The sequence below is a fragment of the Geospiza fortis genome, unplaced genomic scaffold, assembly GCF_000277835.1.
Source record: "Geospiza fortis unplaced genomic scaffold, GeoFor_1.0 scaffold37, whole genome shotgun sequence".
In the NCBI taxonomy this organism is placed as follows: domain Eukaryota; kingdom Metazoa; phylum Chordata; class Aves; order Passeriformes; family Thraupidae; genus Geospiza; species Geospiza fortis.
In genome coordinates, this window is record NW_005054449.1 from 1,388,179 (window position 1) to 1,401,334 (window position 13,156).

General features: G+C 43.1%; 1 protein-coding gene across 2 annotated transcripts in view; it reads left to right on the forward strand.

Annotated features, from left to right (window-relative positions):
• Positions 1–13,156, forward strand: part of PRDM16 (PR/SET domain 16) — a 306,908-nt gene that overhangs the window by 156,694 nt on the left and 137,058 nt on the right. For both annotated transcript variants that reach the window (XM_031062483.1, XM_031062482.1), the window contains exon 3: positions 281–331. In XM_031062483.1, the coding sequence (XP_030918343.1) occupies positions 281–331 (51 nt within the window). The remainder of the gene's footprint in view (positions 1–280; positions 332–13,156) is intronic.

Below are 13,156 nucleotides of genomic sequence, written 5' to 3' on the forward strand. Positions count from 1 at the left end.
TTATTATAATTAATTATAATATAATTATGGAGGATTTTCAGCAGAACTGTAATTTAGATTACATATATATATAAAATTAAATTACAGTTCTGCTGAAAACCCTCCATCAAACTTTCCAAACATCTGGGTGCAGTTGTGAGTTTTGGCCATTATGATCAATAATATAATATTTATTCATTCTCCCCCTCATCATCATCACAGCAATATGAATTTCTGTTATTTTATAGCATTCTTAGCTGCAACACAACTGAATTTTGTTTCTGTTCTGTTTTTTCCTCAGCAAATACTGACTGATCCCGAGGTGACCTCCCAGGAGGGCAATATAAAAAAGGTAGGACATGGCCCAGTCTCCTGGGAGTTGTTTTATTCCCTGGCTTGGAAATGCACCTGGAGATTTTCCCTCACTTTTGAACCGAGGTGTTGACGGCAATAACATCGTAAAAGTTTTCCAGTGTTTGCTGTTGCCTTTTTGGATTAAGTGTTGTGGTTCTGTTGGCGTATTTTCCTGTCTTTTTGTGATTCCAGTCATTATGAAAGAGAAAATAATAGTTTGAGGTGTTCCTTGATTCAGCTACAATGCAAACAGCTGCCGGGCCAAAGCGAAAAACCTCATTTACCTCTTTTCCAGTAAAAGAAAATGTTGGTCCTTTGTTAGAAGTGCTAAATTTTTGGAGGTCACATCAGCATCAAATGTGGCTGATGTGAAGTCCAAGGGAAGAGGACTAAGTCTGTGAAAGGATAAATTTGAGCCCATGTGATGCATTGATGGTGCTTCTCATCACATTGTGGGGCTCCAGCTGGACCAGAGAAAATGTGTTCCACACTCAGCCCAGCTGCACTGGGCTCCACTGAAGCTCAGCATGACGTGTTTGGGTGGCCAGGCTGCTGTTTGGGTTGGGGTTACCCTCAGAAGCTCTGAAATGAGGTTTTGCTCCATGTGGATCTGTTGGTTAACAGCTTTGCTGATTAAAGCTTCACAAGTTGGGTTTGATTAGAGCCTCTCAGTAGCTGTAGCTTGTGTGTCCTCTCTGAAATAAGGAGCTGGTTATGACTCCTTTTATGTGCAGTTGTCTTGTCAAGGATGTTCACAGTTCCTGTTTGTGAAAGTTTTGGGAGTGGGAAATTTTGACCGTGTTCACAGGGGTCTGAGGATGAGGGAAGAGATGAGGATCTGACTCCATGTTTCAGAAATTTTGATTTATTATTTTATGATATATATTATATTAAAACTATACTAAAAGAATAGAAGAAAGGATTTCATCAGAAGGCTGGCTAAGAATAGAACAAGAAAGAATGAATAACAAAGGCTTGTGGCTCGGACAGTCTGAGCCAGCTGGGCTGTGATTGGCCATTAATTAGAAACAGCCAGATGAGACCAATCACAGATGCACCTGTTGCATTCCACAGCAGCAGATAACCATTGTTTACATTTTGTTCCTGAGGTCTCTCAGCTTCTCAGGAGGAAAAATCCTAAGGAAAGGATTTTTCATAAAATGTATCTGTGACAGGAAATCTCTGAGGCTGGCCCTTTGCTGCTCGTCCTTCAGGCCATGCTGCTTCTCCACTCTTAAAACTAAAAGGAATCCCTTGCTCCCCTCTGCCAAAGAGAATGAAATACAATCCTTGCCAGGCTCCAGAGCCAGGCTGGGAAAAGAGATTTAGACACATGTCCGGTATGACCTGTTCTATTCTTACCACGTTAAAAAATAAAAAATCAGGTTTTATTCCCAAGACTCAGAGGAAACATCCTCTGAGCGCCCCACGGCCTCACCAGGGACCTGTGGCTGAACTTTTTACCTTGGGCACCTCCATAACTCATGGGGCGTCTGTCCCTGCCTCTGTGGGATCCCTTTGTGTGGACAGACGTGGTGACAAGGTGGCAGGTCCTCATTATGCCCACGCAGCTCCCACAAGGATGGAGGGGATTCTCCATGGCTCGGCTAATCCTTCTTCAGTCTTTAATTACAATCTCACAAATGAACTCGCTCCATCCCCACCTCCAGGATCTGCAGCACCCCAAAGAGAGCAGGAGTTGTGTGAAGCAGGGAAACACGAGAATGGCAGTTTTATATGTTCAACCCATGGGTTTGTATTTAAACTTTGGGCTTTTATTTCAAGGGGGATTGTTACAAAAACCGCAGGTCTTTGAAAAATGCCGTGTCCTTAAATATTTCCCCGTGCAGCAGGTATAAAACTGGACAATTGTGATATTTGACAAGGGGGGAAGGCCTGGCCTTCCACTTGTGTCTTTTAAATGCATTGTAGAGAAGCACTAGTGGGAGTTTATGAGGTGATAAATTTATTGAAGGATGGGCAGTAGGGTTTTACAGCTGGGGTAAAGGAGGTCAGAGCAGTAAGGTAAAGAGTTCAAGTCTAAACTTTATGGCTTGTGAAAAGACTACTGTGAGACAGCTTTTCAGTCAGGAGAAAATGAAAACTAAAGAATGAGAAATCACTCTGGACAATTTTTGTAGGATCTCTCAATTGTTTGGAAGTAGCACTCTGGCATTTGGCTCCAGTGGCACAAAACCCTCTCGGGAGCAGATTTCCTTTTCCAGCCTCTCTAAATCATTCAGTTGTCATATCCCTGAAGACACAATGGTTGAGATTTGACTTCAATTTATTCCTATTCCTTCAGAGATGAGTTGGTGGCGAGAAGGTGACTGAAGACAAATGTAACTGGAGTGGGTGGCCTGATTTCAACTGGGAGGGGAGCAAAGAGACCATAATTTCAGTGGCTCTTTTGACTGCTGCATCCCAGGTTCAGAATTGGGCACTAACAAGGACTAGAAAGAGCAAAAAAAAATCCCAAAATGCAGAGAAAAACCTGTAAAACCAGGAAAAAGCAGGGAAGGGATGGTGATGGCAGTCAGGGGTGTAGGGAGATGTGCATCAAGCAACCTCTGCTTAAAACTGACCCCAGAACTGTCTCTGCTCTTCAGCTCCCAGGAAAAAACCACTCTTTTACATAACTTTAATGAACTGAAAGGCAAGGAAAAGTCTGCAGCACAGCAGAGCCTGTTTTGTAGTAGAATAAAACAGGGATTTTTTTTTTTGGCTTGGAGCACAAAGAATAAGTATTTCTCACCATATCCAGTATTTTTCGGTTCATGTTACTGTTATTTCTGCTGGGACCACTAACACCAGAAAGCTGATTTCTTTGTTAGTGGTTGTTTGACAGGACTAATTCAATGTCATTGAAGGACCCATATCCAGGATTATTTTTTATATCTATGCTGCTCCGTGGATTGAAATGTGGTGTATACCTAACGAGCTTTCCTTGCATCACCTTTGCTGGCTGATATTTAGTTTAACTTAGACAAATACACACGAGCTCCTCATCTTGTTTGTTTAATTTTAAATCATCAGTGCTGGAAGCAATATTAAAACAGGAAAGTCACTTATTTTAGTTCTTTTAGTGACCTGAATGAGGACACTCAGAGATAAAAATAGGAGTAATACCTGGGGGTTTATTGTCCCTTGCTCCCAAATGTCTTTTTCCCAGCCCATATCCCTGCACTCTGTTTATTTTGCTTAGAAAGCAGCTCGGCGTCCTCTCCCTCTGAATTTTCCAAGCATTTAATAAACTGAGCAAACACCTTGTTGTCATTGTCCCCGTCCCTGTTGTCATTTTGCTTTAACTTTGAGCTGAAAGATTTCCACTTCCTCCAGCAAGGCCTGTGCCCATTACACACCACACTTTTATATTTTTTTCCCCCCAAGCAGATGCATTTCTCTCCCCTCCAAGGGTCACTTTGGATGAGGGTTCCAGAATGCTGGGGAAGGATTCTGTGTGTGTGTGTGCAGAGCTCCCAGCCAACCTCCCCAGGCTGGGCTGTTTTTCTGACCGTGGTGACAAGGGACCTCAGGGACTTCTCTCTTCAGTAGACTCTCTATTTAGTTTCTGTTTACTTAGAGGGAATAGCCTGAGGGGCTACTGGAGAGAAAACATCTGTGGGAGATAATCTATAGAGTTATCTATCTATCACTCTTGTCGACCCTGTCTCCCCTGAGAGCAAGCTGAGAGACTTGTAATAAAAAGGCATCGCTGAAGAGGCTTTAGGGACAAATAAAGAGACATGTTAAGGGCCAGCTGAAAAAGGATAGAAGACATTATTAAAGCTCAATAGCCGTCTTATCAAAATCCAATAGGATAGGCATTTGGCAAAAGGCTTTAAATTTATTCTTTGACTTTCTGGAGAGCTTGAATTTATCCATTAACAAGAATGTGCTGCACGGGGAGCGGGAGATGCTATCGGCTTCAAAAGGGTTGGATTCAATCTGGCATTGTGCAAAACACAACAAAAACTGAAGACAAAACCAATTTTCCCCCTCCCTCCTCTGGCTGGCCTCATTCCTACATTGCCAAATATTAGAAGCTGTAAATATAATGCTGATGAGGCTGTGGAGTAAAAGCAATTTAAGCAGCACGGTTATTCTGCGCTCGCAAATCACACAGATTTCTCTTTAAAAAATAAAGTGAATTTTAGAAAACTGGGTGTGACCACAAATTTTGGCCTTTTAGAAAAGCATCAAGTAGCAAAAAAGAAACCCAGGTATTAGGAAATCTTTGAGCTCCAAAGCAAAAGCAAAACCCCAACGAGCGTTTTGCCGCTGCAGATGCGGAGAGCGGGACGGGGCCATAAATCTCCCCGGGTTTAGTATTATATCCAAAATGCTACAGGTCACAGGAACCATCTGATACTTCAGGAGCACATTGTTCACACGGGGATGATTGATTGATAATTATGATAATTTGCCAAATGATTATTTGGGTATTATGGCCGCAGCCCGTCCCGCCGGGTCGCTGTGAAGACATTTTCCATTTCGCGGGGCCGTCAGGAATGGCCCCTGGCAAGGAGGGATGTGGAGAGGTCTGGCCGGGCTCTCCCGGTGGGATCTGGGGGCTGATGAATGATGACCCAGAGGAGTAAGAAATCAGACTTCAATAAGCACTCAGGAAGGTAGTTAGGGAAGAGCAAGGGAGCTGCTCACTGTCTTTTGTGCAGCAATTACTGGGCAGGACAAACCCCCCCCAAGGCCTGAGCCTTGTGAGAGCAAATTGTAAGTTTGAAATGTTGCAAATTGCAGATTTGAACCCGAATTTGCAAGTTTTCAAAGTGCAGATTTGAACTTGCATTTGAAATGTTGCAAATTGCAGATTTGAACCCGGATTTGCAATTTTTCAAATTGCAGACTTGAACTCGGATTTGAAATGTTTCAAAGTGCAGATTTGAACCTGGATTTGCAACTGTTCAAAGTGCAGATTTGAATTTGGATTTGCAATTTCTCAAATTGCAGATTGAACCTGCATTTGAAATGTTTCAAATTGCAGATTTGAACCTGGATCTGCAATTTCTCAAATTGAAGATTTGAACTCGGAATTGCAATTTCTCAAATTGCAGATTTGACCCGGGTTTGAAATGTTTCAAACTGTAGATTTGAACCCAGCCTGCTGTGAGTTGCTGCCTTTGCAGCACAAATTACATTTCTGCACTTAACAGGGATATATTATCATATTATCCCCAGCTTGTGGAAGATATTCTCAAACTCTCAGTGAGGATTTCCCACAGATTTCGCTGAGTTTTCTTCACTTTTCTGGGTTTTGAAGAATCACCCCCCTCCAGTTTGTGCACAATCCTCATCCTGGCTGAGAATTGACGCAGAATTGGGGGTTAAAGATGCTCCACAACCCCGTGGGAGGGGGCAACAATCCCAGATTTGGGAGCTAAAGCCCCATTTCTCCAGGGCTGCTGCTTCACAGTTACTACTTTAAAAAAAGAGCTTTAATTTGCTTGTTTTATAGGTTGTATCTTTATGAAATAAAGGTATATTTAGCAGCCACAAACACAGGCAGCTTTGAGTTGATTTTTATAATCTTTTCCTGAATAGACTTGCGTCATTCCAATAAGCCCTGGACAAAAGAGTGGACAGTTGTCTGAGAGTCTTTTTTATAACATTTCTCTCTTTCTATTGTTAGAGAGCTGCTAATAAAAGAACCAGGAGTCCATTAATTCAGTGAATGAACATATAGTAAAGTCAGTTCCCTCTTGAGAACAATAATGTTGCGGTCAGCTTAGGTTTCCATGGAAACTAAGTACTTCTAAGAAGTTTGCATCCTTGATTTTGCTGAAATGAAGCATGTAAAGTAAAAAAAAAAAAAAAAAAGGTGTAAGGCTGGCACAGAAAAGTCAGCAAAGAAAGTGATGGTTAAATTATTTTGCAGGAATAACACTGTGTGTTGAATTTCTGTGATACAGATGTTTGGGCTGGGTTGTTCGGTGAGTGTGGGTATGAGAAATGGCTCCATGAAGAGATCTCGGGGGGGTTGGAGCCCGTAAATCAGGCCAAGTTAAGAGGAGTGGTTAAGGTTGCTCTCTCCATATCTGCAGAACGCTGAGGCAGAGCAGGGGCTGTCCCAGGGCTCCCACACCTGCAGGCTATGAAGCGGTTAATGCCAAATTCCCCATTTCTCCCTAGCAAATAATGTGGGTTTTGGGTAGGGTGTGAGCACCTCACAGTTCTAAATAAGATTTTTTTTGTGAGTTAAGCTGGTTCTTCTCCTCCTGCATCCTCCAAACCCCGGAGCTGTGATGCTGAGCTGCTCCCCAGCACTGATTTATAACCTGTGTCTGATTCCCCTGCATTGCTGGGGCTCAGGAGGTGTCCAGAACGTGCTGCTGAGCTGCTCCCACACACGGCTCAGGTGCCACAGCAGCATCCCCTCAGATAAAAGTGCCCCTGAACTCCAGGCACGTTTAGGAGAGGCCACCTTGTCATTTTGATGCGTCCCAAGCACAGACACACAGACTTTGGGCTGGGTTTGAGTCAGAAACCGCATTTCTGTGGGGGTGAGGAGACAGCTGGCTGCTGCCTTGGCACAATAAATGATTGAAAATCCTTCCCTGGGAGGGTGAGACCCTGGCACAGGTGCCCAGAGGAGCTGTGGCTGCCCCTGGATCCCTGGCAGTGCCCAAGGCCAGGTTGGACAGGGCTTGGAGCAGCCTGGGACAGTGGAAGGTGTCCCTGCCCATGGAATGGGATGAGCTTTAAGGTCCAACCCAAACCATTCCATGTCTCTGTGATCAGGACACAAAGGAGACCCATTAAGACATTTTGGCTGAGTCAGTTATGCTAATAACACATGCAAATTGAAGATTCCTAAACTTTTTTATAACCAAGAGTATCCAAAATAACGTAAAACCCTCACGTGCTGGTCCCTGCTCCCTTTGCTTGGGGTTTGTGGGAATTATCACACATTTAACAGTTTGAACACAAATTGAGAGTTTCAACACAAATTAAGAGTTTGAACATAAGAGTTTGAACACAACCGTTTGAACGCAAATTAAGAGTTTGAACATAAGTTAAGAGTTTGATCACTAATTAACAGTTTCAATTCAGATTAAGAGTTTGAACACAAGAGTTTGAGCACAAATTAAGAGTTTGAACACAAATTGACATTTTTAACATTTCTCTCCCAATCCTCCTTTTCTGTCTGTGTATATAAAATTCATTTCAGCGCTCCCCTGCTAAATGCCACTATCACACGTGAAATGCCAACACTCAAGGTTGCTGTTTACCCACTCCCATTTTTTAATTGTTTTCATCAGGATCCCAGTCTCCTTTTCCCTGCTCACCAAAGTGAGGGGCTGGCATTTCCATCCCTTGTTGAACAGAAATTAGCAGTTTTGACACAAGAGTTTGAACACAAATTAAGAATTTGGACACAAATTAAGAGTTCGAACACAGATTAAGAATTTGAAGACAAGAGTTTGAACACAAATTGAGTTTGAACACAAATTATGAGTTTGAAGATAAGTTAAAAGTTTGATCACAAATTCACATTTTTAACACTTCTCTCCCAATCCTCCTTTTCTTTTTGTGTCTACAAAACTCGTTTTATATATAAAATATATAAAACTCAGTGCTCCTCTGCTAAAAGCCACGTGCACTATCACACATGAAATGCCAACACAAGGTTGAACACAAATTAACAGTTTCAACACAAGAGTTTAAACACAAATTAAGAGTTTGATCACAAATTAAGAGTTTGAACACAAATTATGAGTTTGAACAGCAATTATGAATTTGAACATAAGTTAAAAGTTTGATCACAAATTAATATTTTTAACAATTCTCTCCCAAAGCTCCTTTTCTCTCTGTGCCTAAAAAACTCATTTCAGTGCTCCCCTGCGAAAAGCCACGCGCACTATCACACATGGAATGCCAACACTCAACGTTGCTGTTTTTAATTGTTTGCACCAGGCTCCTTTTCCCTGCTCACCAAAGTGAGGGGCTGGCATTTCCACCCCTCCAGTGAAACAATATTCTGGATGATTAGGAGGCATTACAGCCCCAGCTCAGTCTGAAAATGCCAGAATGCCCCAGAGATCCCCACGAATCTGCTGCCAGCCGGCCCCTGTCAGAGCTGAAGGCAGCACTGTCTGGAGCCCAAAATCAACTTCAGGAAGGTCATGTGAAAGAAAATCCTCAGTCATCAGGAAGCCCTTGGCCCCGTGGCCTTTCTGACATTTTCTGACAAACCTTAAATCACCAGAGTAGACAAAACATCACAAATTTTGGAATGATAGCCTGTGGGATTTGGGGGCTGTGTGGTAACTTGGAAGGTAACACACACACACAGAGCCCCCTCCCCTCCCTCTGCTCTGCAATTCCTCCTGGGATGCTGGGCTGAGTGTGCCACAGGGTTTGGCTGGAATCAGCTCCTGCAATCAGCTCTGGGTGCAGAATCACCTCTGGGGTGGTGCAGCAGCAGAGGAGGGGCTGCCCTGGGCCAGCTCCAGGTTCTGCTGCGGAACAGGGAAAAATCCTCAGGGTTGGAGGTGGGATCTCTCCCAGGACAGGGAAAAATCCTCAGGGTGGGAGGTGGGATCTCTCCCAGGACAGGGAAAAATCCTCAGGGTGGGAAGTGGGATCTCTCCCAGGACAGGGAAAAATCCTCAGGGTGGGAGGTGGGATCACTCCCAGGATAGGTTCCTGTTCCAGTGGGGAATTTGGAATTTTTATGTTTTTCCTGTGTGGTTCCCAGGACAGGCTCCTGTTCCACTGAGGAGTCTGGAATTGGGTTTTGCTGTGTGATTCCCAGGACAGTTTTATTGTGTGATTCCTGGTCCAGTGGCGATTCTGGAATTGGGGGACAGGCTCCTGTTCCAATGGGGAATCTGGAATTGGGTTTTATTGTGTGGTTCCATACCTTATTGTGCATTTCCCAGGACAGGTTCCTGTTCCACTGGGGATTCTGGAATTGAGTTTTTTTGTGTGGTTCCCAGGACAGGTTTCTGTTCCACTCGGGAACTGGAATTTGGGTTTTTTGTGTGGTTCCATGCCTTAGAGAAGGCGGATGGCTCCATGAAGGTCCCCTGGGATGCTGGGGGGTGTGCAGCATTGGGTTCATCCCATTGGAAGGAGAATTTGGGTCAGGCAGGAGCCTCTTGGAGCTCCCTGGATAAGCAGGAAAACCTGGAGAGCAGCTGGGGAGGGAGGGAAGGGGAGGATGGGGGTGAGGAACACCAGAGGGACTTGAAGCTGGGTCCAGCCCTGATAGTGCTGCTGTAAAAATGAAAGCCAGAACACAGAGAAATGGGTACCAGTGAACAATAATTGCATATAAATATAATAACAAAACAAAAAAAACCTTTTTATTTTGTTTTTTTTTTTCATATTTTGTCCTAGAAGTAAATAAGGTTCTGCAGAGCAGTGAAGGTGGGACTGCTGTCCCACAGGGACAACAATACATATTGATATATTCTGATTTTAGATTCTACAAGGTTTCTATGAGATGTTAAAATACATATTCTGGAAAAAAATAAAACAACCCAGCCAAGTTTATTTTTCACAGGAATGTTTGGGGAAAAAATAAAAAGAAATAATCACCAGAAGTCAGCTCCTCTGTGATGTTCAGTTTCCCTTTGGAAATTTCAGCTCTGTAAACATGTATATAAATATATATAAAAATATAGATATAAATAATAATAGTAGCAGCAGGAGGAGTCTAAATTAAGTGCTTAAATCCTTTCTTGGCTAACCCAAGCAATTCATTTTTTTTTATTACTTTTTTCCCCTCCTCATTTTTGACTGTAACACAGAATATAGACCAGAAATACCAAAAGCTGTGGAATAGATTAGAAACTAATTTGTAAACTTCAGAGGAAATTTTCCTCCTGCTTAATGTGACCTTATAAGTAAACTGAAATTAAGAAATCTTCTGTCATCTGGAGGCATCCCCTCTCCTAATCTTCTGGAGTTAGCTGATTATTTTAGGGATTTGTTGCCATGAATTCTGGCCTTGGGGAGGGGAGGTGAATTTGCTACCCAGCATTTTTCCAGCTCATTAATAACTGCTGCAGAGATAGTTCTGCACTGCTGCTGTCAGGACATCTTAGCCCTTGCTCGGTGCAATAATTCCTTCTGTTCCGGGAGAATAAACTGCAACTCCTAAAGGAATTGCTTCTCTGAGTTTCCACTGGAATTTCAGTCTTCAGCTCCTCTGCCCCAGAATGTTGGTTCTTCCTCACAAAAAGTCTGGGAAAACTCTGGAAATGTGTATTAGTGCTGCTGCCTCGAGGTAGTTTTTAGGACACTGTTGAATTCTTCTTTCCTGAAATATTCAATTTAAACGAGTTAAGAGATATTTTAATTTTTTTCAATGTTTGCCCTTCCAGTTACTGATATTTGTATGTAAAACCAGGAAAGTCTTGACTTTCATAGTTCATCTCTTCCTTTAATACCTGCTTCAGTTTTTTCCCTCTTTCTGTAGTGCTGCCCAGAAGTAAGCTGGACTTTTCTCCTGGTAATCTTGGCCAATCCAAGCAGTCTCTTGCTCAGTTCCTGCTGCCATGAAATAGAGATTAATCATTTCCTGGCCATGGGAATCTTAAAATAGGTGAATCCTGGAAAATATCTGTGCTGGGGCTGGGTTTCCCTTGTAAATCCACCCCAGGAGAACACTCTCAGCTGGACACTCAGCTCTGTCTGGGTTTGGGATGTCCCTAATTCTGACCTCATCCCTTTTTCCTGCCTGGCTGTCTCTTCTTACCCTCAGTTCCTGTTGGGAGCAGAGGAATCTTGGAGGGTTATTATTGGATTTGCAGGGACCCTTGTGGCAGGGAGGAGTGATGAATCTGACTCCATGTTCTCCATTAGAAGGCTAATTTATTATTTTATGATATTATATTATATGAAAGTATACTATACTATACTAAAGAATATAGAAAGCTAAATAATACAGCTAAATAATACTAAATACTACAGAAAGGATACTTGCAGAATGCTAAAAAGACAATAATGAAAACTCGTGACTCTTTCCAGAGGCCCCACACAACTTGGCCCTGATTGGCCAAAGAGTGAAAACAACTCGCAGCAGAACCCAATGGAACAATCACCTGTGGGTAAACAATCTCCAAACACATTCCAAAGGAGGGAAACACAGGAGAAGCAAATGAGATAATTATTGTTTTCCTTTTTCTCTGAGGCGTCTCAGCTTCCCAGGAGGAAAATCCTGGGCAAAGGGAATTTTCAGACAATCTGAATGCCACAGGTTATTCTCCTGCTTTCCTGCAATGCAAGCAGGAAGGATTTGCAATTTTTCCTAAGGAGGTTGTGCTGTCCCTGAGTGAGGTCCTTCCTCTCAGGCTCTGTGTCTGCTGATGACTCCAACATGTCCTCGAGCTCCAACAGCAATTTATTCCTGGCAGTTTGGATTTGCCAGCCCTTTTGCCAAGAAAAACTTGGGATTGGGAGAGTGTCCCACCCTCCATTCCAGCTCTGCTGCTCACCATGTGCTCCTTTGCTCTTTCCTGCAAAGCCCAGAGCATCCCCTGCTAAACCTGAGTACAAACTGGGCACTCCTGGAGTAGGAAACGGGGGATTTAAATCAGGTTTATTTTTCCAAAGCATTGCTATTTCAGAGATATAGACATAGATATAGATACCAATAATATAGGTAGATATAGATATAGATATAGATAGATATATAGATGATATAGAAGAAAAGAAGAAGAAGAAGAAGAAGAAGAAGAAGAAGAAGAAGAAGAAGAAGAAGAAGAAGAAGAAGAAGAAGAAGAAGCTGAACATCTCATTTCACGAGTCTGCTGTTATAAAACTGCAAAGTCAATGTGGTGGCACAGAAGTCCTTTAAATAAAAGAATTCGACCTGATTTTGTGCTTGTACAGGAAAATTTCTTCAAAATAATGTCATGCTGTAAAAGAAGCAGCAGAAATTCATATTCTGTATTTAGGGTCGCTCACCTGTGGCATGCACAGAACGCGACCAGCCCAGGAGCAAGCTTTGGGTTCGATGCTGAGAAAAACGAGCCCCTGAAATAGCTGAGAGCTGAGCAGGCTCTCTGGGGAGGAGATAAAATACCTGTCCCTGCAGAGAGGTTCACACAAATACCTGCCAGGCCGGCCTGGATCTCCACAATCCTGCATGAGAATGAGGGGCAGCGGCATCACTCGGGTTTTCATGGAGCTCCTGGGTTTATCTTGTTCATCAGTGACAAAGGGAGGCAGGAGCCCGAGTGTCCTTTCATTCCCGCACGTGTGCGGCCCCAGCACATGGGGAAAATGCGAGCTGGGGGCACTGAGAGCTTTTCTTCTCTTTTTAGGCTCTTTTTGCCTCCCTTTAATGGTGCCTGGGAAGTGTCGTGCCCTTTGTGTTCGGTTTTCCTTATCAGCCGAACATTTTTCTCCGTTTTCAAGTGGATTTGGTGCTCAGGAGAGCTGGCAGGTGGGGAGCAAGGTGATCTGAGGGGCTGAAAGTAGCTGAGTTATCCAGCATGGAAACCAGTTGGTCCAGATTCTAAAATGTGTGGTTGTACATACCCGGATAGCAGAAAAGCAGAGGAAAAGGAGGAAGAGAGAGAGAAAGAGAGAAGGAGTGAAGGAGGGAGAAAGAAAGAGAGAAAGAGAGAAGGATTGAAGGAGGGAGGAAGAAAGAAAGAAAGAGAGAGAGAGAGAGAGAGAGAGAAAGAGAGAAAGAGAGAGAGAGAGAGAAAGAGAGAAAGAGAGAGAGAGAAAGAGAGAAAGAGAGAAAGAGAGAGAGAAAGAGAGAAAGAGAGAAAGAAAGAAAGAAAGAAAGAAAGAAAGAAAGAAAGAAAGAAAGAAAGAAAGAAAGAAAGAAAGAAAGAAAGAACAA